The following is a 23,060-nucleotide window of genomic DNA, read 5'->3' as shown; positions in this document are numbered from 1 at the left end:
GCGATCCCAAACCCGATCCCGACCCCGATCCCCATCCCCATCCCCATCCCCATCCCGACCCCGTTCCCGATCCCTCCACCCAGCCGCGGCCCCCCGCGGGCTCCGCGCCGCGCCCGCCGCTCCGAGCGCCCCTTCCCCACCGGCACCGCCCGCTCGGGGCAGCAAAGAGCGAGCGGCCGCTGTCTCACCCTGAGCCCGGGCTCCGCCGAGCTGCCACAGCACCAGCACGGAGAGCAGCAGCAGCAGCAGCGCTGGCAGCACCGAGAGCCGCCCCATGCCCGCAGCGGGGCCGCGGCCGCGGCCGCTCCGCTCCCTCCCGGCGCCGCCGGAGACGCAGCGCGGGGCCGGGTGCGCATGCGCGGCCCGCCCCGCCCTCAGCGCGGCGCCGCCATGGCCGGGCCCGCCCGCCGGGGCCCCTCACGCCGGGGCTGCGCCGCAGGGACCGCTCGGGCCGCTGGTCGGTCCGGGAATGCTGATAATCCCCGGACCGAGCTCGCCGTGCCGGTGCCACACACAGGACTGCAGGGTAGGACGGATTCCAGGTACCGCCCCTGTGTTGTCATGAGTTAATTTCCAAGCTAATGACGCAGTCCCGGCTCGGTTCAACGCATGCTCGGGAAGGCTCTGGTTGAACCGAAAGTGTTATTTTTAGCAGGGTAATAATCGCTGATCAGCTGAAGAATACATCGGCCTTGAGTGTTTTGCCGAATGTACGCATCAGCATCTTCATTTACTTCATCCTTAAAGATAGTTCATTCGGGGATGCCCTTGACTAAGGGATGCTCCTGCCTGCTCCTATTTTATTGAATAGGATTGAAAGTATACAAAGATCTTCCATCAAAGATCTTCCCTGACTTAAAGCAGTCTTGGAATATGTGGACATATTGCACATTTTACAACACCCTCAGTGTATTACAGCCCTGGGTACGAGGAGAGCGAATCCTTTCCTGGGCAGCTCAAGGAAAGAGGGAAAGAAAGTGTGTTTGGGCGCCACATTGGAACACCAACAGTGGTAAATTAAAAATAACAGCCAGCTCAGGATGGACACCCCTGTGCAGCGCTGCTCGCCTTTGGAAGTTAAATTTGAAGTTAAATCCCGTGTGCGGTGAAGCAGCATTAAAATAGAACAGCCCAAAAATGTTAAAAAAAAAAAAAAAAACAAAGCAGAAAAGACTTAAAGTTCTAGGTAGGCATAAAAGAAGACACAGAATTTTCATCATCAGCTTTTATTAGGTTAAGCATTGGTAGAGGAACACTGCACATAAGCATTGCTGGAAGGAAATAAACATGTAAATACAGCTGTAATTAAGACATTAATTAACATGGTTTCTCCCACATTTGTTCAGGTATGTTTTGGTGGGCACAGGGGGACAGGGAATGGGGGTTATGGCCAGTGCATTATTGATTGTTTCTTCCTACAAAGGTTTGTGGTTATCCAGTTTTTTGGGGACAAAGGAGATTATTCTGCATCAGGAGCAGTGCACAGAATTCCCTGCCAGGGAGCACCTGCACTGTGTGCAGTCTGAGCCTCATTAGATCCTTACAGTAAGTGCAGAGAGCGGAACAGCATTGAAGATTTACAGTAAAATGTCCTTTTTTTCTGCCACAGAATTCCAGTCTCCACGTGAGCGGCGCTTCCTCGCTGCAGGGAACGAGCCGGGTGCCTGGTCAGCAGCAGCAGGGATGAGATCTCTTTCCAGCCTAGGAAAGAGATGATATCCTGGTGTTCACATCAGGATTTCCTGGCTTTGTGCTGGTGTGTAGAGATTGCATCGCCACCCGGAGAGAGAGGAGGGAATTTCTGGGAAATGCTTTGTTTCAAAGAAATCACGCAAAATTGATGTTGTTTGCATGTCCCACTTTGTAGGTGAAGTACTGATAAACAGTGAAAATTCACTGCTGGCTGCAATAGAGCCACCATAGAAAATAGATTCACTTGTAAGTAAAAACACCATTTTAGTAAGTAATAAAATAAAATAAAATAAAATCCCCAGGAACCAAGTTCAGTGTCCTTTTCTGACTCTGCTACTCCTGAGGCGGTTTTGCAGCTTTTTCATAATCTGTACAAATTAAAAGCGGCTTTAAGTCAGAAGCAAGGACTGGTCTGGGAGTCTGATCTGTGCACACCAACTATGCAGACTGTGGAAAAGAAAAGACACACTTTGAGGGTGGTGTCAGAAAGAAAAATAGGGTGTTTTAAAACCCAAATATGTTTAAAACGTCTTCTATTCAGCAAAAGAAAATATTCTATCAGAAGACAAAAAGGAAAGAGGTTTCTAGTTGAATTATTGTATTAGGAAAATAGTCATTCAAGGAGACAATGCAGTCAGCAATATAAATAAATGACAGTATAGTTATTGCAGCTCTAACTGATATTTGTGCTGAGGAATATAAATCCATACCTCCTATGGCAGACACGAGCCTTTGTGATCAGTGTCTGGGTTCAGGGGGGTTCTGTAATTATAGTTTTCATACGTATGATAATAGCTATGTGAAAAAGAAGAAAACAATGAATTGCCTTGTAAAAGAACACGTGGTTCGGTTTCCTTTAAGAAAGAGAGGCTTGAAATGAAATGACATAACCGCACCATGAGTTCCAGGTTGTGTCATTTGCAACCTGAGCTGAAGATACAAAATTACAAGGCCCAGACACACTGAGGCAAATATTTCAAGTGTATCAAGCCTATAAAGCTTGGGACTTGGCACCAAGGGACAGGAACAAAGAGCCAGAGCTGCCTTACCCTTCCTTCTGCTTGGAAATGATTTTCCAGACGACACCTGCCCCCAGGAGCAGCAGAACTGCTGCAGCTGCCACTCCTGAGGGAGAAGAATGCAGGTTATTCTCACTGTGTAAACTACACAAAATGCACAATAGGATATATCTGCCAAGTAAGCAGAGGGAGGCTGTGCCACTGAGCTGGGGACAAAAATGTTTGTAAGCTGCTTACCTAGGCCTACTGACCCGGGCTTGGGGGATGCTGGAGGGAAGGGAAAAAAAGAAAATCAGCAAACTGTTCAACCAAAATACAGCGTTTCTCAGCTGTCCTTAATCAACACCAATAAACCTTTTCGAATCACAGGATGGTTTGTGTTGAAGGGACTCAAAGCTCATCCAGTTCCACCCCCCTGCCATGGGCAGGACACCTTCCACTGTCCCAGGCTGCTCCAAACCCCAATGTCCAACCTGGCCTGGGGCATTTCCAGGCAACCAGGTGCAGCCCCAGCTTCCCCATGCCAGTGTCTCACTGCTAACACCCACAACACCAGATTTCTAAAAACCACACCCCTGTATACTTCCTTCTTTTAAAAATACAGCCAGATATTTGCATGTTTAAAATGCATTTTCATGCTTGTGTTTGATCTTTGCTTTGTTTACGTTCCACTCACTCAGTTTACAGGCTGGCACGGGAGGGTCCCAGCTGAAATCCTCCTGGCACTGGGTGTGACTGATGCCTTCCAGCACGTAACCATCGTCACATTCAAGAGTGATGTTAGTGCCAGAGCGATAAGTACTTCCTTTAATGGCTTTTTTAACACCTTGGACATCCGGGAATTCACATCTGATCTCTGAAATTGGAAGCAGTAGAAAGAGGACATTTAGAGGGAACAGAAAATATGAGAAACACAACTGTGGGTTATTTAGGACGTTGCTCTTGAGTTCCTCCTGGGTGTAGCCAGGAATTCATTCTCATTCCGCAGATCTGGGGATCAGTCGCAGGTGGAATCCCAAACTCCAGAGGAAGCACAGACTCACCTTTGCACTGCGGGAGGGGCTGGCTCCAGGTCCCCGAGCCCGTGCAGCTGATGAAAGCGTTCCCGAGCAGAGAGTAACCGGGATCGCAGCTGTAGGACACGGCAGCTCCCCGGGGAAAGGTGGCAGAGGCGTTCCCTTTCAGCCTCCCATTGGTGATGCTCGGAGGCTGCGGACACTTCACGGCTGGAAAGTCAGGGAGAGACAATCAGACAATCAGCAGGATGCTGAAGAGGGGCCAGGGAGTGGCTGAGGCACCGACCCTCTGCAGCCTCGCCTGCTCCCTTTGAATTTCTTCCCCTGCACTCAGCCCGGACCCCTGTAACTCCAGCAGGCTTTGGAAAGGCTAAAAATTGTGCTTATCACGCATTCTGTACTCAGCCTGTGCTTATCACACATTCTGTACTCAGATTTAGACCTTCTACAGACCTTCCCCTAAAGCAAAACTTGTTAAATGTCCTTTGTTCTTTACTCTCTGCAGCCAAAACACACCTCGACAGACGGGAGGAGGATGGCTCCAGGCTCCAGACGCTGTGCAATAAATGGATGCTGTCCCCAGGAGGGAGAAGCCAGGCTCACAGATGTAGTTTACAGATGTTCCCACAGTAAAAACTGCTTTTGCTGGGCCATGGAAAGATCCGTGGGTGATATTTGCAGGCTTGGAGCAGTGCAGCACTGAGAACAGAGTGGAGATCAAAGCAGAGCTCAGAGAAACAAGAGGGAAAACTTCAGAGCAGCTGAGGAAGGCTGAACTCTCCCTCCCACAGCACTGACCCCAACAGCCCTGCCCAACCCTCTGCAAAGTTCCCTCAAAAAAGCAGGACAGGTTGGGAGGAGGAGTTAGTGATTAGTAAATCAAATCTTGCCTCTTCAGGTAAGAGACCTACCTGGCTTTGTTGTGGGGTCAGGGTGGTGATAACGTTCTGACACTCCATCTAAATGCAGCATTAAGAGTTTAAAAACATGGTTGAGCAAATAAAATGTACACATTTACCTTCATTTCCCATCATCCTGGTGTTACATTTCCAGGAAAAAACTCACAGCTCTCTGATAGTCAGTGTCCTGCAGCTACCAAATTGCTAATTTCCAGGGAATTAAGAGAATGTGGATTATGGATTGCAACAAGCAGTGTGAGAACGTGCAAGTCATGTCAGTACTTACAGCATTACCCAAGCCCTGGCTCATCTCCTGTGTGTGAAGAGAGGCATAAATGAAAGGAAAAATTTTCTGGGTTCTCCTTAAAGCAGTTGGAGCAAACAGGAAAAATAAAACCAGCTTTGGGTTCGGTGAGTGAAACCATGAGGAACGTGCAATCCCAACAAGGCCAAGAGCGATTCTTACCCTGCTCACACACAGGCACAGGTGGGTGCCACCTCCTGTCCCCTTGGCACTGGGACGTGGGGTGGCCTCGCAGGGTGAAGCCTCTGTGGCACTTGAAGGTGACAGAGTCCCCGTAGGTGTAGCGGGGCCTGGGGACAGCCACGCTCCCATTCTGGACCCGTGGGGCTGGGCACACCACCCCTGGAAGAGAAACTCCTGTTTAGGGGTACAAAGCCATGTGAGTGCTGAATAATCACATCCAAAATCCATTCTCAGTGTGCTCAGAGCAGTCTCACAGGTAGGACTTAAAGACTCAGATATAAATAATTCGAGGAACTGAGGGGAGGAGTTTTAGTTCTTTGAGGTACCCTAAGGGAACCACAGTATTATATATTTATTTATTTATTTATATAAACATAGATGGTGTGAATATATTCTAATAAATACATGAAATGGAGTGGAAATCTGGCAGTACTCATGAATGCTTTACTATCAGTCATTCTCATGAATGCTTTACTATCCCAACCTCAAAAAGCAATTCCATCTGAAAAAAAAAAAAAGACTAATTGCAATGATCAACCCCTGCAAAACATCCTTGTACTTCAGATAACAGTAGAGGGTTTGGAAAATTCCATTTCAGTGGTACTCAAAATGTCACTCTTCTACATAACACTTTTTTTAACTTGATTTGTTATTTATTGTTGTGAAACAAAAGGGACAAGTCCCTGCAGGCATCTCACAACTCTTCCGTCTGAATTGCTGTGACAGATCAAAGCTTACAACTGGAAGATTTTCAGAAGAAACCAAATATACAAGCATAAAAACACCCTAAAAACTATCCCAGAGGAATATTATCCTTTAATAGTCTTATTCATTTAATTCTATTTATTTAAAGGAAACGCTTTTTTATTTTAAGGACTTAATATGGCAATTCTGGCCCCAATGTAGTGCTGACCTACTTACTTTTACAGATAGGAGGCAGACCAGTCCAGGCAACATCTCGTCCCAAAATCTCACATCTCCTGTGGGACTCTCCAACCAGTCTGTACCTGGAGGCGCAGAGAGAGAAATATCAGCTCAGACCAAGTCCCTCAGCTTGGATTCTTCCCTCCCCAGAGGTTTCCTTCTGCAGCCTCCTGATTGCAGCTGATCACCAAGGTCTCTCTGCTGGTTTGACACGTGGGAATGGGGGACACCAAGTTGCTTCTTCCCAGATCCAAGGGGAGCAACACTGACCCCAAAACCTCTGGGTTAGATTGGTCAGGTGATAAATCAGGACCCGACTGATTTCCAAAGGGCTGGAGCCTCCTTGCAGCACGGCCTTGCTCCCACTCTCAGCTCCTGCTCGAGGCCATCTGAGAAGGAAAACTGAAACTGGTTTGCAAATTAATCTGCTGAGCACAGGAGGGAAAAATGAGACAATTCTCCCTTTCTGGAGCAGGCAACTATGGCAGAATTGGAACCAAAATTCCAATTCAGGTCTGCTGTGGGAGAGCAGCTGTGCAGAGGAGTGGGCTCTGATCCTTTACCCACCACCAAACTCAGACAGGAGGCAGCAAAGGCAGCGTGGGACTCACCCTTCATCACACGTGTGGCTCACGGTTGACCCAAAAAGCAGATCTGTCAGAACAACAACTCTGCCATTCCTGGGGGGTTCTGGATATCTACATTGCTTCCCTGGGAAAGAACAAGGCTTTGTTTAAACTCCTCTCTTGAGCTTGTGCTACACTCTATGAGAAGGTACCTTAAGGCTCTGTCCAAGCTCTGCCACCAACAAAGATGTGATTTCAAAAAGGCCCAAAGCGGCCCAGACCATGTGACTAGTAAAGCCATGTACCAATCTTTCCTTCGAACACCCACAGAATAGACAATTTCCAATAACAACACCAAATGGATGGAGCTATTCACTTTTACAGAACTCTAGGGCTTCAGACCACGTGTGGTTTTGGAGGCAAGTCAGAGTTTGGGGCACTCCGGGGCGTCTCGAGTGTCCCGGCCGGCAGCTGTAGCTCACAGTGTCCCCAACAGCAAATTCCTGCTGATTTCTGTATTGCCTGGCTAGCTCAGCAAAGGTCAGGTTTGGAGGCGCACCACAGCCACCTATCAGGGGAGAAAACACGGGGAGAAACGGAGATGTCAGCTACAAAAATTGTTTTAAAATGTATTTTGAGTATGTACAGCTTAAAATCATTGTGCAAAATGGATAAAAAAGGGGGAGAGTCAAGGATTCAGAATTTTGGGAGGGGCAAGGATGAATCCTACAGGTATAAACCCCCAGGCTATCCACAGCTCCAAGCCCAGAGCCACAGTGTACCTGCACACTGAGGGAGAGGGAGGCTCCAGTTGCCAGAGCTGGTGCAGTGGATGGATGCCTCTCCCCGGAGGCTGTAGCCAGGCTCACAGCTGTAGTTCACAACCATCCCAGCAGGAAAAACCTCCAAATCCTGGCTGTCATGGGTTCCTTTGGTAATATTGGGAGGTGAAGGGCATTGCAGCACTAGAGAGGACAAAGCAAAACTGAGAAAAGGGCAGGGCCATGACCCTGGAACAGGTGGGGAAGTTGGGGTGTTCAGCTTGAAGAGAAGGCTCTAGGGAGACTTCAGAGCCTCTTGCAGTGCCTAAAGGGGCTCCAAGAGAGCTGGAGAGGGACTGGGGACAAGGGATGGAGGGACAGGAATGGCTTCCCACTGCCAAAAGTCAGGGTTGGGTGGGATATTGTGAAGGAATTCCTCTCTGTCAGGGTAGGCAGATCCTGGCACAGGGTGCCCCGAGCAGCTGAGGCTGCCCCATCCCTGGAAACGTCAAAGGCCAGGCTGGACAGGGCTTAGAGCAAGCTGGGACAGTGGAAGGTGTCCCTGCTCATGGCAGGGGTTGAGATGAACTGATTTTAAGCTTCTTTAACTCAGTGTCATAGGAGAAGAATCACTATTTTCAGGAGTCTGCCCAAGCCCTCCAAAGGAGGGAGTGGTGAAGGGGAAATTACAAGGCTTCAGCACATAATTTAAACCAATTGGAAGCAGCTGCAAAACTTACTTTTGCAAAACTCCTGGGCTTCAGACCACGTTAGATTTTCAAGACATGTGATAGTTGGTGATATCTGTGGCTGTTCCACGTATCCAGGCCGACAAGTGTAGTTCACAGTCATCCCAACAGGAAACTCAGTCTGATTTTCATATTCCTTGCTTAGCTCAGCAAATAGCAACAGTGTTGGTGTGCCACAACCGGCTGCCAAGAAACGAAATGGGCATGAGAAATATGTCCTTGGCTGTGAAATGCAGCTAAATAGAAACAGTGCATTGATAGGCACTGCTAAACCCCAAGTTATCAATGCATCTTCTGTGTAGTCTGACATTTGTCTGCATCAAGTAACACTCAGTATGTAAGGACACAGGCACCTAATTTATGTGGTCTTAAAACAAAACAGTGCCCAAAAAGTAGTTTGGTCAGTGTGGTGCCTTCACACGACTCTGGGCTGTAAAGCACAGAAATCTTTAATTTCAATATTTAGAACATCCAAGCCTGTCTCCTTTTGGGAAACTTGAGCAGTGCCACCAGCTTATTCCCAGTGCCACCAAAGGGAGCACAGCTCCTGCTGTGGTTCTCTCCATGCCATGCAATCCTGCAGGGTGGCAGGTGTGCCTGATCCAGGGTGAGCCTGGCATGGGTGGAGGCTGAGCCTGGTACAGGATGGAGGCTGAGCATGGTACAGAATGGATTCTGAGCCTGGCACAGGGATGGAGGCTGAGCCTGGCACAGAATGGATGCTGAGCCTGGCACAGGGATGGATGCTGAGCCTGGCACAGGGATGGATGCTGAGCATGGTACAGAATGGATGCTGAGCCTGGCACAGGGTGGATGCTGAGCCTGGCATGGAATGGATGCTGAGCCTGGCACAGGATGGATGCTGAGCCTGGCACGGAATGGATGCTGAGCCTGGCACAGGATGGATGCTGCAGCAGCCCCACCTGCACAGCGAGGGTAGGGAAGGCTCCAGTTGCCCCAGGCCGTGCACAGCACCGAGGGGTCCCCGAGCAGGGTGAAGCCAGGCTGGCAGCTGTAGCTCACGGAGGTGCCACTGGTGAAGTTGGTCCCGGGCTCGGCGCTGAGCGTGGCGTGGGCGATGACGGGGGGCGGAGGGCAGGGCCGCGCTGCCAGGGCAGGAGCAGAGAGCAGAGGTTTGTTTAGGGGTTGCACCCTGGGAAAAGGCGCTGGTTCCACAGCAAAGCCCGTCACACTGGCTCACCTGGCTGGCAGGTGGGCACAGCGGGCACCCAGCGGCTGTCAGGCTGGCACTTGGCCCCACGGCTGCCCCTCAGCACGAAGCCTGGGTGGCACTGGAAGGTGACGTTGTCCCCAGGGCGGTACACGGCCCTCCGGCCCTCAGCCACCTCCCCGTCCTTGATGCTGGGGCTGCTGCAGGTGATCACTGGGAGGGAGAAGCAGCACAGCTCGGCTGGGGGCATGGCTGGGGGCATGGCTGGGGGCACGGTGCCAGAGCTGAGGGTGCTCCTCTGGTTTTGGGAGGCCCTGTGAGGGCAGTGCTCTCCCTTTGCACTGAGAGTGGCAGCATTTGCAGCTCACCTTCACAGCGGGGGTAAGGGATGCTCCAGACTCCCGACGGCAAGCAGGAAATCGTGCTTTTCCCAGCCAGGAAGTAGCCTGGGTCACAGTGGTACCTCACTGCCATGCCAGGGATGAACTCTGCCACCCCCTTGCTATCGTGCTGGCCATTCCTGATAGTTGGAGGGGAAGGACACGGTGGCACTGCAAGGAGAGGAAATCATCCCAGAGGAAATCATCATAGCCAAGAGCTGGTACCACAAACACCCCTGTAGGGTGAGGCAGCCTTTTAACTTTGTGCTTTCCCTTTAATTTCTGCCCAACACCAACGAGGGTGTCACTGAATGATATTTCCATCCTACCCTCTCTTACCTTCCAGCCTTCATGTTTTCTGGGCTTATTGACATAAAAATGATAGCTTCTCACTATTTAGGCAACTACAGTGGTTAGTTTCCATCTGTGGCCCTAACAAGTTGCTCTGGTCTTTCTATGGTTGTGAATGATATCAGGCACCAGCCTGGATTTTGTGGATTCATTTAAAGAGCCCTACATTTAACAAGGATCTGAATCACAGAAAAACTGAAATTTGAAAAGCCACTACCTCACGTCCCAAGTGCCACATCCACATGTCTTTTAAATCCCTCCAGGGATGGTGCCAGATGATGCCCACACCTCCCCAGGCAGCCCGTTCAGGGGTTTGGATGGGGATCAGAAGGATGGCAGGACACATTATGTGCATGTTTTTCCTTCCCAGCCCCTCTCGCTCCTTTACAGGGGTTCAGAAATCAGCTGCCCCTCATTTGCACTTACACTTCTCACAGCTGGGGACAGGAGGGTGCCACTTGCCCCCAAACTGGCACTGGGACTCCTGAGAGCCCTTCAAGGCATAACCAAAGTTGCACTCGAAGATGATGGTGTCCTCCAGGTTGTAGGTGGTCTCTGACCCAGCCACTTTTCCATTCTCGATCTCTGGCGTGGTGCAGCCAATTGCTGGAAGGGAAGAGCACGAGGACGTGAAGAGCTGGGGATGTGAAACCCCTCCTGGCTGTGGAGGGGCACTGGGCAGGGACAGCACCTTCTGCTGGGCCTTGCCATCCCTGTCATGGGCATTTCAACATTTCTGACTCCTGGTCTTACACTAAATATCATTATTCAGCTGTTCCTGAGCGTTTGCACTCAGCGGGAACAGAAAGGGAAACCCGCAGGGGCACAGGGGGCTCCTCCTGCCCCTGGCACCTCTGCTTGCTGCCCGTCCCTGGGGATTTGCTGGCAGTGATGCCAGCAGGAGCCGAGGAGGAGGAGGGAGCCCAGGAACGCACCTCGGCAGCGGGGCTGGGGCCGGCTCCAGGTGCCCCGGGCCGTGCAGCGGATGGAGGCGTTGCCCAGCAGGGAATAGCCCTCGGCGCAGGTGTAGCGCACCTCGGAGCCCGGGCTGTGCCTGGCCCCGGGGCTGGCACCGTGCTGCCCGTTGGCGATGCTCGGCGGGGCAGGGCACCTCACCTCTGCCGGAACAGGGAAAGGCAGGTGAGAAATGGGGCAGGGCAAGATAAACACCAAAACCCCCAACGTTCTGAGAGCAAAGCAGCGAGATAACACGAGTGCAATCAGCATTATTGCTGATATGTAACTTTCCCAGGAACTCTCCTTAGCTCTTTGCTTCAGCAGAAACCAACATCCTGGTTTGTAGAGCTTCTTCAGAAGCAATAAATCAAATTAAGTTGTAATGAAAGCTGAAGCAATAATTGTACTCCTCCATCAGCATCAAAGAGGAAAAGCTGTTACACTAAAGCGCTAGCAAATAAATGTTTTATGCTTTAAAAAGTGATTAAAAAATAGTAAATCCTCCGAGTTGTTTTGAGCACTGACATTAACTGCTGTGAATACATGAAATCAGTTGTGTGAGCTGTGTCCCCATGGGTGCAGGCCCTGCCCCAGGCTGTCCCTTGTGCCAGGGCCAGCCAGAGCTGGCTGTGGGCACACCCCGAGCCGTACCTTGGCACCGTGGCACCGTCCCGCTCCACGTGCCACGCTCCCCGTCCCCAGAGGTGCAGGACAGGGAGGTGTCTCCAGCTGGGGCCAGCCCCGAGGCACAGGTGTAGGTGACCACGTCCCCAAGGGAGAAGGTGTCCCTGGAGCCCCCGCTGTGTGTCCCATTGGGGATGGCCGGAGGGGCAGCGCAGGTGACACCTGTGGGCAGGACAAGGGGACAAGGGGGGGTCAGCACTGCCCAGGAAGGGCACACACACTGCCCAGGGAGGGCACTGGCAGAGGGGAAGCCACCTCAGCAGTGACACAATGGCCTGAATCACCAGTAACAAAGTTTGCATGGATAAAATGACACACGGGAATGAAATCTGTCCCATCCTGTGAGTCACTTCATTGCCGTCCATGTTTGGAGGTGCTGGGACACCTATCTTACCTCCCTTTCCATAACCATTGGTGACACAGAGAGAGAAACTGGCCAGTGAGAGATACTTACCACTGACAGGCAGTTTAAAACATTAATGTTTCTTCCCAGTTTGGACCAGAATAAATAAAAGACCTTTGAAACCATTCTCAGAAGCATATCCAAAACCAAATGAAAAGGAAATATTTTACACATTCAGTGACTTGAGAAATCTTTTGCAATAAAACCTTTGGCTTGAAAGAAGTTCCACTTTATCTTATAAGCCATCTCCAAGGGCCTGTTGTGGTGGCCTACTTACGCTGGCAGACAGGAGGATCCCCACTCCACGAGACATGTGTGCCAGAGACCTCACAAATTCTCTGGGAGCCTCCCACCAGCTTGTACCTGGACCACACAGAAGGATTCATTATTTTAACAGTGAGATTTTTTATATTTGAGATTTCTTTACAGCCCTTGCAAGTGGCAGCCAGGAGTTCTGACTTGGGAACTTGGTTGCGTAAAGCTGAAAATCCACTTCACTCTCCCCAGGGCAGGACTCACCCTTTGTCACAAGTGTAATTGATTTTGGACCCGAGGAGGAGATCTGTCAGGACAACAGCTCTGCCATTCTCTGGGTTCCCTGGGTTGGGGCACTGCTTCTCTGGAAGGGAATGGCAGCATCCATCAGCCCAGCAGGGATGGCACCACAGAGAGCAGGCAGAGACACCCTCAAAGCTGGGGAAACACTGAAAGCAGCCAAGCCTCCCACTTCAGGCTTCCAGCACTTGCAGGACGTACTTTTACAGAACTCCAGCGCTGCTGACCACGTCTGGTTGCTGAGGCAGGTGATGGCTGGTGACACACCCAGGAGCTGGCTGTAGCCAGGCTGGCACTCGAATTCCACCCTGCTCCCCTCAGGAAACACTGTCTGGTTCCTGTAGGGCTCCTTGAGCTCGGCAAAGCCCAGCCTGGCAGGGGCTCTGCAGCCAGCTGCCAGGACAGAGAACAGCCAGGCTGTTAAAGAGCCACAAAAGGAGGATTGGGAGAGCAGGGGAAGGTTAAACCCTGCTGGGACACTTGCCCTGCTCGCAGACGGGCACAGGCGGCTCCCAGGTGTTGTTTGGCTGGCACTGGATCTCTCTGTGGCCACGAATGGCATAGCCTGGGTCACACTGGAAGGTCACGGTGTCCCTGTGTGCGTAGGCAGCCCTGGCAGCCACGATCCTGCCGTGCTGGATCTGTGGGACGGGACAGCTCGCCTCTGGAAAGGAAAGGAAAGAGGTGCAGTGCTCAGAACAGACCCTCAGGCAGAGCTGGGCAGTGTGAAGCCACCAAGGGCTGCAATTTCAAGACACTGAAAATCATTTTCCTGGAGAAGATGTTGATCAAACACTCCAAGGGGAAAGGGGAGCAGGGTGGCACCCCAACCTCCCCTGCTCTGCCGGTCCCAGCCCTGGGAGATGCTGGAGCAGTAATTCCAGCTGGCTGGAGTTTCCCAACCCGGAGCGGTGCCGGGGGGATGCCCGGGGGTCCCTGCCCACCTCCGCAGGCCGGCAGGGGCTCGCTCCAGACGCCGCTGTGGCCGTCGCGGGTGGTGCAGTGGATGGAGGGCTCCCCGTGCAGGGGCAGCCCGTGCTTGCAGCTGTAGGTCACGGCCGTGCCGTAGTGGAACTCGCTCTGCAGCCGGCCCGAGTGCTGCCCGTTGGGGATGTCCGGCGGGGGCTCGCAAGGGATGCCTGCGGAGGGGCACAACCTCAGCTCAGCAGCAGCACCGCAGCACCTGTGGGCTGCTTCTTGAACCCCTCGGGCTGGGGGGCACAAACATTTCTTCTAAAGATAAAATGAAGCGACCTCCCAGGCTGGGAACAGGAGCCCACCCCCTGGCAGGTAGAAAGCAGAGCAGTAATCAAAACTCTGTGGAGGAAACACCTGCATGCTTTGCATATGCTACTTTTTAAGAAATAAGAAATGGAGTACTTATTTAGCACCGCTTGTGTAAAGTCCGGGTGCCAGGTTTTGGAACAGGCACAGTCTGTGTGTCACTTGTGGTTCACACCTACCTGGAGAACCTGGGAAATGCTTTAAAACCTCAGAATGTACCAGCAAATGTTTCCTTCTTCCGTGTGAAAGGGCCCTGATCAGCAGAGAAAGCCCAGGTGGGATTGCTGAGGAGCAGCACAGCAGCTCTTGGGCACTCACCAGTGGCGGAGAGAGGGAACAAACCCCCGGTCTGGGATTTTGGGATTCGCTGCTGGCCCTGGCTCAGGGCTCTGCCTCTCCCTAGGACTGACCCTTGTTCTCTCTGGGTGTGACAGAACAACCCCTAAGCTGAAATGTGTTCCCTTCCTCTCCTGCAATGGGCTCCTGGTGTCAGGCAGCAGCAGGATGCTCAAGCACTGCTGGAAAAGCTCCAGCTGAGGTGTTGCTTTCCATAATCCCCTCAGCTCTGGGATCTTGTACCTCTCCCACACTGCTTTCTCATGCCTCCTAAACCTTCTTGTAATTTCCCTGCCCACAGAGGGGAAAATTACCTGTGAAAGCTTTGATTGGGAAAATGTGGCAGACACTGCTGGAAAACATTTCCCAGATCCATGCAAACCCCCAGAACCACAAGCTACTCACGCTGACAGAGGGGAGTGTGGCCAGTCCATGCAACACGGCCCCCAGAGATCTCGCAGCGTCTGCTGGCTTGTCCAACTAACCTGTGCCTGGTGGTAAAAGCGTTGGTCATTCACCCCAAGCCTTGCTCTTGCTCTGCCTGACCCATTTCCCAGCATTTGTAGGGGATATATATATATATATATATATATATATATATATATAATATATCCATTTTATATCTATATATAAAATATATGGATATCCATTTTATATATATAAAAAGACATATACATACATATAATATATACACATTTATTTATATATATAAAATATATATGTATACACATATATATAATATATATCAATTTTTATATATCACATATAAAATAGATATCCATTTATATAAATATATATATACCCATTTTTTATATATTTTATATATATAATTTTATATATATCCAGAATCCATTTACTGGGAGTGAATGAACAGGGCTTAAAAAGGGGGACACTTACCTAATCCAAAGCAGGACTTACCCTTCCTCACAGCTGTAAACCACTGTAGAGCCAAGCTGGAGATTTGTCAGGGAAACAATCTTGCCATTCACAGGCTCACCTGGGTGACTGCACTGTTTCCCTGGGGAAGGAAAACACCCTTATATGCTGCCTCTCTACATCGCAGCACCAAATATGCAATTATTCCTCCAGTCCCCTGCCCACATTCCCAGTTCTCCCCACATGGGTTTCCCATTTCAAAGAGTTACATGGCTTTACTAGTCACATATTCAGAATAACACCAAGGTTTTGGCAGCATGGACAGAACCTGAGACCTGTTCCTCCTGCAACGACAGACACCAAATCAAGGAGCTATTCACTTTTACAGAACTCTAGTGCTTCTGACCACACTCCTCTCTCAAGGCATGTCAGAGTAGGTGACATTCCTGGCACTTTTGCATATCCAGGGCGGCAAGTGTAATGCACAGTCTTCCCAACAGGAAAATCAATGGCATTCCTGTGCTCCTCATTTAGCTCAGCAAACTGTAACCTTGTGGGAGCACCACAAGCACCTAGTGAGAGAGAAAAGAGATGTGAGAAGCAGGCAGGACAGGCACATGAGGGGCAAGCACACACAGAGCACTGTTAGGAGGAAAGGGGTTTGGTTTGCCTTGTAAAAATGTTCATTTTGATTAATATAGCCATTAATGAAGACATTTTCCCAAAGGGCAGCAGAGGATTAGGTTCTTATTCCCAGGATAGGCTTGAATGTTCCCCTCAAAGGGTTTAACAACATTTTTTAAACAGGATTAGGGGACATAAAACAGCAGTTATGTCAGGTACCTGGAGACCTGGTGAAGGAGGTGTGGTGGGGCAGTGCTCTGTCACACACAGGAGCAGGGGGCTGCCAGCTGCCATCCTCCTGGCACGACAGGCTGGCACTGCCCTGCAGGCTGTACCCATCGTGGCACTGGAATGTCACCGTTTGCCCGGGGGCAGAGAGGAGCCCGTGGCCACCAACTTGCCTTCCGTTGGCTACGATTGGATTGATGCAGACAGTGCCTGGAATGAGGGTGTGCAGAGGAGTCGGAGCAAGAGAAAACACAAAACCAGCGGCTGTTAATGTTGGAACCACAACATCAGCGCGACGTCCACACAAACCTCCCCAGCTGTAGGAAGGCTTGGCACTAATTGATTCCATGATACACTTCACATGGAATTAAGCCTCTTGGAGGATCTGTTTGCACTGGTGAGGGTGTCCCCTGTGCTCAGAGCCTGAGGGGACAGAGCCCGGGCTCACCTTCGCAGCGAGGCCGGGGCTGGCTCCAGTTCCCCGATGCTCTGCAGGTCACAGCGGCATTTCCGACCAGGTAATAGCCGGGATCGCAGCTGTACCTCACAGACATCCCAGCGGTAAAAAACGCTTTGTCCCGGCCGTTGTGATTTCCATTGGCCACCTCCGGAGGCATCGGGCACGGCCGGACTGCGGGAGGGAGATGGGAAATTGAGCCCAGCGAGAGAATGGGGAGCGAGGGGAAGGCAGGCAGAGTGATGTGCACGGAGGGGTTAAACCCCTGCCTGCACCCCGATCCCGAGCAGCACTCACCCCTGTGGCACACGAGCTCCGGCGGGTCCCAGGCGCCCCCGGGCTGGCACCAAGCCTCATCGGAGCCCTCCGCTGCATGGCCGGGGTGGCAGCCAAAGTGCAGAGTGTCTCCAGCCCTGTAGGTGCTCTGCGCGTTGTGCACCTGCCCGTTCTGCACCTCGGGTACCTGGCAGCCGATCGCTGTGGGGGCAGCGACAGCGCCCTTTAAATTCCCTGCATCAGGAGCGGGATCCTCGCACACAGAGCCCTGCCCTGCCCTCAGCGCCACAACCCCCTGCCCCGACCCTACAGCACACCCAGCACCCTCCTGCCCCCCAGCCCAGCAGAGAGCCCCCACAGACCTTCACAGCGGGGCAGGGGCCGGCTCCAGCGCCCCGAGTCCGTGCAGGTGATGGACTCATTGCCGAGCAGCTGGAAGCCCTCCCTGCAGCTGTAGGACACGGTGACCCCGCGGGGAAAGCTGCCCGAGGAGAGCCCGGAGTGCAGCCCGTTGGCGATGTTGGGTGCCCGGGGACATGTCACCTCTGCAGAGGGAGGGAAAGCCTCATCAGGGTTTGGGAGAGGAGATTTTGGGGAGCCAGCTCATGTCAGAGTTTGGGAGGACAGAGGGCTCAAATCCCCGGTACTGCCAGCTGCATCCCGCCAGCAGCCTTTGGGTCTCCTCTCTCTCCTCTGATTTTTCTGGACAAAGAGTATTGAAATGATTCATTTTATCTCAGCTAGTCTCCCTCTAAAAGCTGTGTCCCCCCGCTATGCCCATGCCTGGTCTCCGCACTGTCACCATCCATGGATATCGCTGGAGCACAGGGAGGAGGGTGCTGGCTCTGCACTCGTGGATTTTAGCTTGTTCTTTACATATTATAAACCCGTATATTTCATTAAAAGGGAATTTAGTCTCTCGCTGAAGCTCTCGGTGGATTTGGTAAGGGTGTCCCCTGTGCACAGAGCCACAGTGAGTTTGTCCCCTGAGGGACAGAGCCCGGGCTCACCTTGGCAGCGAGGCCGGGGCTGGCTCCAGTTCCCCGATGCTCTGCAGGTCACAGTGGCATTTCCAACCAGGTAATAGCCGGGATCGCAGCTGTACCTCACAGACATTCCCATGGTGAACACTGCCGTGTCCCGGCCGTTGTGATTTCCATTGGCCACCTCCGGAGGCATCGGGCACGGCCGGACTGCGGGAGGGAGATGGGAAATTGAGCTCAGCTAGAGAACAGGGAGCGAGGGGAAGGCAGGCAGAGTGATGTGCACGGAGGGGTTAAACCCCTGCCTGCACCCCGATCCCGAGCAGCACTCACCCCTGTGGCACACGAGCTCCGGCGGGTCCCAGGCGCCCCCGGGCTGGCACCGAGCCTCATCGGAGCCCTCCGCTGCATGGCCGGGGTGGCAGTCAAAGTGCAGAGTGTCTCCAGCCCTGTAGGTGCTCTGCGCGTTGTGCACCTGCCCGTTCTGCACCTCGGGTACCTGGCAGCCGATCGCTGTGGGGGCAGCGACAGCGCCCTTTAAATTCCCTGCATCAGGAGCGGGATCCTCGCACACAGAGCCCTGCCCTGCCCTCAGCGCCACAACCCTGACCCTACAGCACACCCAGCGCCCTCCTGCCCCCCAGCCCAGCAGAGAGCCCCCACAGACCTTCACAGCGGGGCAGGGGCCGGCTCCAGCGCCCCGAGTCCGTGCAGGTGATGGACTCATTGCCGAGCAGCTGGAAGCCCTCCCTGCAGCTGTAGGACACGGTGACCCCGCGGGGAAAGCTGCCCGAGGAGAGCCCGGAGTGCAGCCCGTTGGCGATGTTGGGTGCCCGGGGACATGTCACCTCTGCAGAGGGAAAGAAAGAGTCCTGTGGGTGTGCTCTGTGCTGGTCTGTGCTGCTGGCACAGCTCGGTAACAGCAGGGTGAGCTCCTGAATCCTGCTCTGGGCTCCATTTGCTGGGTCAAGGCTTCAGTTCACTCCAGGTGCAGCTGCACCTGGAAGGAATCACTGGCAGTGATGAGAGTCCCGACAGGACAGCGGGCACATGGCAGGATTTGGGAGGGATCCACACTGATGTGGAAACAGCGAGAGCAGTGAGAAATTGTGATTACTCTGCACTCCACAACGAAGGTGAAAATGCCCCACATCTGCCCAGAAGCAGTGTCAGAAACCCCCGGCATTCAGACCCTGCCATCCTTCAGGGTTAACCTCTCCCCATCCCTCTCAGACCCCCAGACAGGGCACAGCCATCCCCATGTCCCACCCCAGCCTGTCCCACCGGAGCTGTTTCTGCTTCTCTGCCAGCCAAGCTTGGGAAGGGCAGCAGGAACAGACCCACGCCAGCTTTGCCTTCCCAGTGAATTTGGGAGGACACAGAGGAGCTTTCCCCGCAGCCAGCATTGCTCCCAGCGCTGGGACCCTGGTGTGCCACTCACCCTTTCTGCACTCGGGCAGAGGAGGGTCCCACCTGGAGGCAGCCCCGCAGGTGCTGCTGCCCGGACCCCGCAGGGTGTAGCCCGGGGTGCAGGTGACGCTCACGGTGTCCCATGGCCGGTAGGAAAAGCGGCGAGGGGACACCCGCCCGTAGGGCACGCGGGGCGGCGGGCACCGGGCAGCTGGAGGGAGAGAAGGGAAACGCTGACCTGGCCAGCCCCGGGGTGCTGCGGGGTGCCCGTGCAGCCTGGTGCCCGTGGGCACTGGGGGCTGCACCTGGGCTGGGGTCCCGGGGCTGCGGGACCCTCCCTGTGCTCCTCGGGCTGACAAAACCTGCGTGTCCAGGATTTCATGTCAGCACCCAGCAGGGTCAGGAGCCTTTCCTGGCCCTCCTGAGGGTCCTATCCAACCCAGGAAATCACTGACAGGGCAGCCCAGGACTGACCCAACAGCCCCCAGGGATCTGTGCTCTGCCAGGGGATGGGGGTGCCCAGCCAGGCTGGGAATGCCAGCTCTGGCTCTGGTGATGTGCCAGCTCTGGCTCTGGTGATGTGCCAGCTGTGACTCTGGTGATGTGCCAGCTGTGGCTCTGGTGATGTGCCAGCTGTGGCTCTGGTGACGTGCCAGCTCTGGCTCTGGTGATGTGCCAGCTGTGGCTCTGGTGATGTGCCAGTTCTGGCTCTGGTGATGTGCCAGTTCTGGCTCTGGTGATGGGCCAGCTGTGGCTCTGGTGACCCCAGAGGGTCTCTGCCATCATCAGAGGAGCTCAGGGCTCTGTGATGCCAAGGCCACCTGGGAGCAGTGCAGGGCTCCCATTTCCCCCCACAGAGAAAAGCACAGGGATCAGCGAGGACAGAGCAGTGAGGAGGAGCAGGAGGGCTGTGGGAGGAAGGCCCCAGAGGAGCAGAGCTGCTGCCCTGCCTTACCTTGAGCCCTGGGCGTGGTGCTGAGGAGCAGGGCGCAGCTGCCCAGCAGGCAGAGGGTGAAGGTGGGCACCATCCCTGGCACAGGCAGCAGCTCCTGCGGGCACGGGGCAGATATGGGCAGCCCAGTTCCCCCCAGTGCCCCCGTGGGAGGAAGGAGATGCTGCTGGGGGACTTCCCAGGAGTGTGGGACAGGAACCTGGGGGCTCCCCAGGACGTGCAGCGCAGCCAGCACCCCGAGGAGGCTGCAGGTGCCCCAGGCTGCTGCTGCTGCTGGTTTTGGCAGGGGAGGATGTGGAAAGAGGGGTGAAAAGGGCTGGGGGCAGGCAGAGGTGCTGCAGCTGCTCTGTGCCCATGGAGCAGAGTGTCCTCCTTAGGGGAAGTGTCCCAGGCTCTGTCCCAGAGCCCCAGGGGATGGTGGTGGCACCTAAGGGGTGGGATGAAGGTGTCCTAAGGGTCACAGCAGTGGGGAATTCCCTCTTCCCATAAAAACAGGACAAAAATTGGGGGCACAAATCCTCTGACCCGACCCTGGGCTCATCCCTCCCCGCTGGCAGGAAAAATAAACCCCCAACAGGAGTTTTGGATGAGGAGCAGCCCCAGCAGCTCCAGCTGCCCACCCCACACAGGTGACACTTCCTGAGCCTGAAGCAGGCAGCGAGACAGGAACTGATCAGTCCTTTTATTTCTTTTATTGACAGAGAGCTTCCAATACTTACAAATCCAACGCTCACACTTCAGATTGCACTTGGCGATTTGCACTCAGATGACAAAGAAAAATGATGTGCAATTGATTACAAATGCAGTAAATAAACCCTCTCCAATGGTAAATTTTGGTGACCACACCTGTACACAAAGTTTCAGCATTCACAATTCCTTTCATGAGATTGTGGGGGGATAATTCCAAGCTGATCCCCAAATCACATGTTAAATCATTTGGAAAAAAAATCACTTTGGACTATGCAGTGTGAATAAACGTGCTGGGATTAAAATAGCAAAACCAAACACAACCCAGAGCTGAGAGCCTTTAGGTTGTATTTTGCCCTTTTAGTCACTCACATGGCTTACAGTAAAAGAGCAATAAAAATAACCAGCAATGTGCAAGTGCTTGTTGTGCAGGGCTGAAGGAACAGGATCTGCAGTGCCCCTGTGACAGCTGAGCAGGACAGGGCTCTGCTGGGGAGGGAGAACCTGGGGGCCTGTCTGGAACAAGGCTGATGTGTGCATGGAAATGGTTATTTGTGAGTTTCCTTCTTATTAAAGGCATGTTCCTGCCAGCAGGGGAAAATGGAGAAACCAAAGGTCTGTAGTAGGCACATTTGGGGGGTTCCTGTTCCCAGTGTGCTTCATGAGAAGCTCCCAGATGGGTGATTTACCTCTGCAGCAGACAAAACCCCAAACCTCAACATTTTGCTTTACCAGCAGCTCAAATTCTGAATGCCTTCCAAACAGGAAACCTTCCAATCTTAACTCCATTTTATGACAGCTTATCCAGTGATCTTCAGCCAGGCTGAGTTACGGCCAGGAAAGGACACCAATGCCTCAGCATGGCCTTGCCATCAGCCAGAGAAACCCGGGGCATTTTGCCCAAATGGTCCCTCCCTCACCTCTCTCCACGCTCACACACATCCTCAGCACAGCCACGAGTGGCTCAGGGCAGGCAGGATGAAAGCAAAGTGCCCAAAAGCTGCGGGGTTGGTGTCCTGCTCCCAGGGCAAAGGTCTTGGCATCTCCGTGGTTTCACACAGGGATAGGTGCCCTTGAGTTCTCAGCAGCATTCCAGAAGTTCTCAGCAGTATTCCATTAGGAATATTGAATTTATAGGTTCTGAGCAGCCCTCCAGGTGCCTTCCAAAGCACTCCAGTCCCCCACAGCAGTGCCAGGGGTTCCTGGCAGTCGCTGCTTCAAGGCCACTTTGTCAGGAGGGAAAGCAGAGCCCTGCCCCATCTCCCCCATCACAATTCCCAGGAAAGCTCAGGCACCAGGCACCAGTGCAACAGCAGCGATTAATTGAGCAGAAGCCATTAATGAACTTGATTACATCTGGCAAATTATGAGACTGCAAAATCATTTAACCCACTCTGTGGGAAGGGTTGATTAGTAAATATGAAATAAACCCCAGAGCCAGGATACCAGTATTCCTTATTTTATATTTGTTTTATTTACAAAACAGTTTTACTATAAATACTCTAAATTTTGCATTTTTATCTGCACACTAGGAAAGGAACCTCAGTTTTAAAAAAGTAGTTTAAGAAATACAAATAAATCTTGTAAGATTGTGCAAAGAGGAAATTGTTTTCCTAGCGCAAAGAAACGTTTACTGACTTTTTTAAGTCTCACTTTAAGAGCTGCAAAAACACTTTGTTCATACAAAAATAAACAAAAAAGTGGGCGTCAAACCAACACAGAGGTGGGTTTGAAGTATGTTTGGTTTTTCTGCTTCTGTGCCAGCCCAGGTGAAGTCAGAGCGTTGGTTTCAGGTCCCTTTGTTGCACTCAGAGCTGAATCCCTGCCAGGGATCGGTGCTGGACTCCCCTCCTCAGCTCCTGGGTTTATCCTGCAGTGGGAAACAAGCCGGGATCAGGGGATGCCCCCGGCCTGGGGAGGGTTTGAGCAGCCTCCCCAGGGGCCTGGGGTGTTTGGGGTGCCCCGAGCAGCTCCTACCATCAGGTGCCAGGCGCTGGGGCTGGCACAGGTGAGCGTGGCTGGGCACCGAGCACACGGGGCACAGGTGGCAGCCGGGGCTGTGCGGAGGGACCAGGTGGGCTGGGGTGCCCTCCCCGGCCAGGGGACACACGGGGCTGCTGGCTGTGTCCCCGTGGACCAGGGACAGGAGCTGTCTGTCCGTGCAGGGGGGGCAGACGGGGCCCTGGGGGCTGTGGGGAGAGAGGGGAGTGAGTCCCAGAGGCTTGTGACAGGACCTGCCCCTCTCCAAACCCCTCCAGCACCCACGGAGCTGCTCTCCTTCACCATTTCCCTTTTTAAACTCCAGCAGGCAGAGGTTCAAGAATGCAGAACTG

General features: G+C 53.1%; 1 protein-coding gene across 1 annotated transcript in view; it reads right to left on the bottom strand.

Moving 5' to 3' along the window:
* CR1 (complement C3b/C4b receptor 1 (Knops blood group)) overlaps nt 1-23,060 on the bottom strand; it is a 64,199-nt gene that overhangs the window by 27,489 nt on the left and 13,650 nt on the right. Inside the window, exons 17-50 of the mRNA XM_058040035.1 lie at nt 22,705-22,916; nt 20,240-20,313; nt 20,044-20,137; nt 19,120-19,299; nt 18,346-18,528; nt 18,012-18,191; nt 17,706-17,888; nt 17,058-17,240; nt 16,717-16,896; nt 16,411-16,593; nt 15,954-16,172; nt 15,491-15,682; nt 15,153-15,252; nt 14,640-14,725; nt 13,559-13,753; nt 13,099-13,278; nt 12,816-13,007; nt 12,579-12,678; nt 12,337-12,422; nt 11,624-11,818; nt 10,951-11,133; nt 9,653-9,835; nt 9,315-9,497; nt 9,037-9,219; nt 8,105-8,296; nt 7,386-7,568; nt 6,980-7,171; nt 6,649-6,748; nt 6,035-6,120; nt 5,093-5,272; nt 4,639-4,686; nt 3,755-3,937; nt 3,388-3,567; nt 189-416 (exon numbers count right to left, since the gene is read on the bottom strand). Coding sequence (XP_057896018.1) covers nt 189-416; nt 3,388-3,567; nt 3,755-3,937; nt 4,639-4,686; nt 5,093-5,272; nt 6,035-6,120; nt 6,649-6,748; nt 6,980-7,171; nt 7,386-7,568; nt 8,105-8,296; nt 9,037-9,219; nt 9,315-9,497; nt 9,653-9,835; nt 10,951-11,133; nt 11,624-11,818; nt 12,337-12,422; nt 12,579-12,678; nt 12,816-13,007; nt 13,099-13,278; nt 13,559-13,753; nt 14,640-14,725; nt 15,153-15,252; nt 15,491-15,682; nt 15,954-16,172; nt 16,411-16,593; nt 16,717-16,896; nt 17,058-17,240; nt 17,706-17,888; nt 18,012-18,191; nt 18,346-18,528; nt 19,120-19,299; nt 20,044-20,137; nt 20,240-20,313; nt 22,705-22,916 — 5,501 coding nt within the window. The remainder of the gene's footprint in view (nt 1-188; nt 417-3,387; nt 3,568-3,754; nt 3,938-4,638; nt 4,687-5,092; nt 5,273-6,034; nt 6,121-6,648; nt 6,749-6,979; nt 7,172-7,385; nt 7,569-8,104; nt 8,297-9,036; nt 9,220-9,314; nt 9,498-9,652; nt 9,836-10,950; nt 11,134-11,623; nt 11,819-12,336; nt 12,423-12,578; nt 12,679-12,815; nt 13,008-13,098; nt 13,279-13,558; nt 13,754-14,639; nt 14,726-15,152; nt 15,253-15,490; nt 15,683-15,953; nt 16,173-16,410; nt 16,594-16,716; nt 16,897-17,057; nt 17,241-17,705; nt 17,889-18,011; nt 18,192-18,345; nt 18,529-19,119; nt 19,300-20,043; nt 20,138-20,239; nt 20,314-22,704; nt 22,917-23,060) is intronic.

Source organism: Melospiza georgiana, chromosome 23 (assembly GCF_028018845.1).
Source record: "Melospiza georgiana isolate bMelGeo1 chromosome 23, bMelGeo1.pri, whole genome shotgun sequence".
NCBI classification, from domain to species: domain Eukaryota; kingdom Metazoa; phylum Chordata; class Aves; order Passeriformes; family Passerellidae; genus Melospiza; species Melospiza georgiana.
Note: the sequence above shows the minus strand (reverse complement) of the source record. Positions and strands in the feature narration are given on the sequence as shown.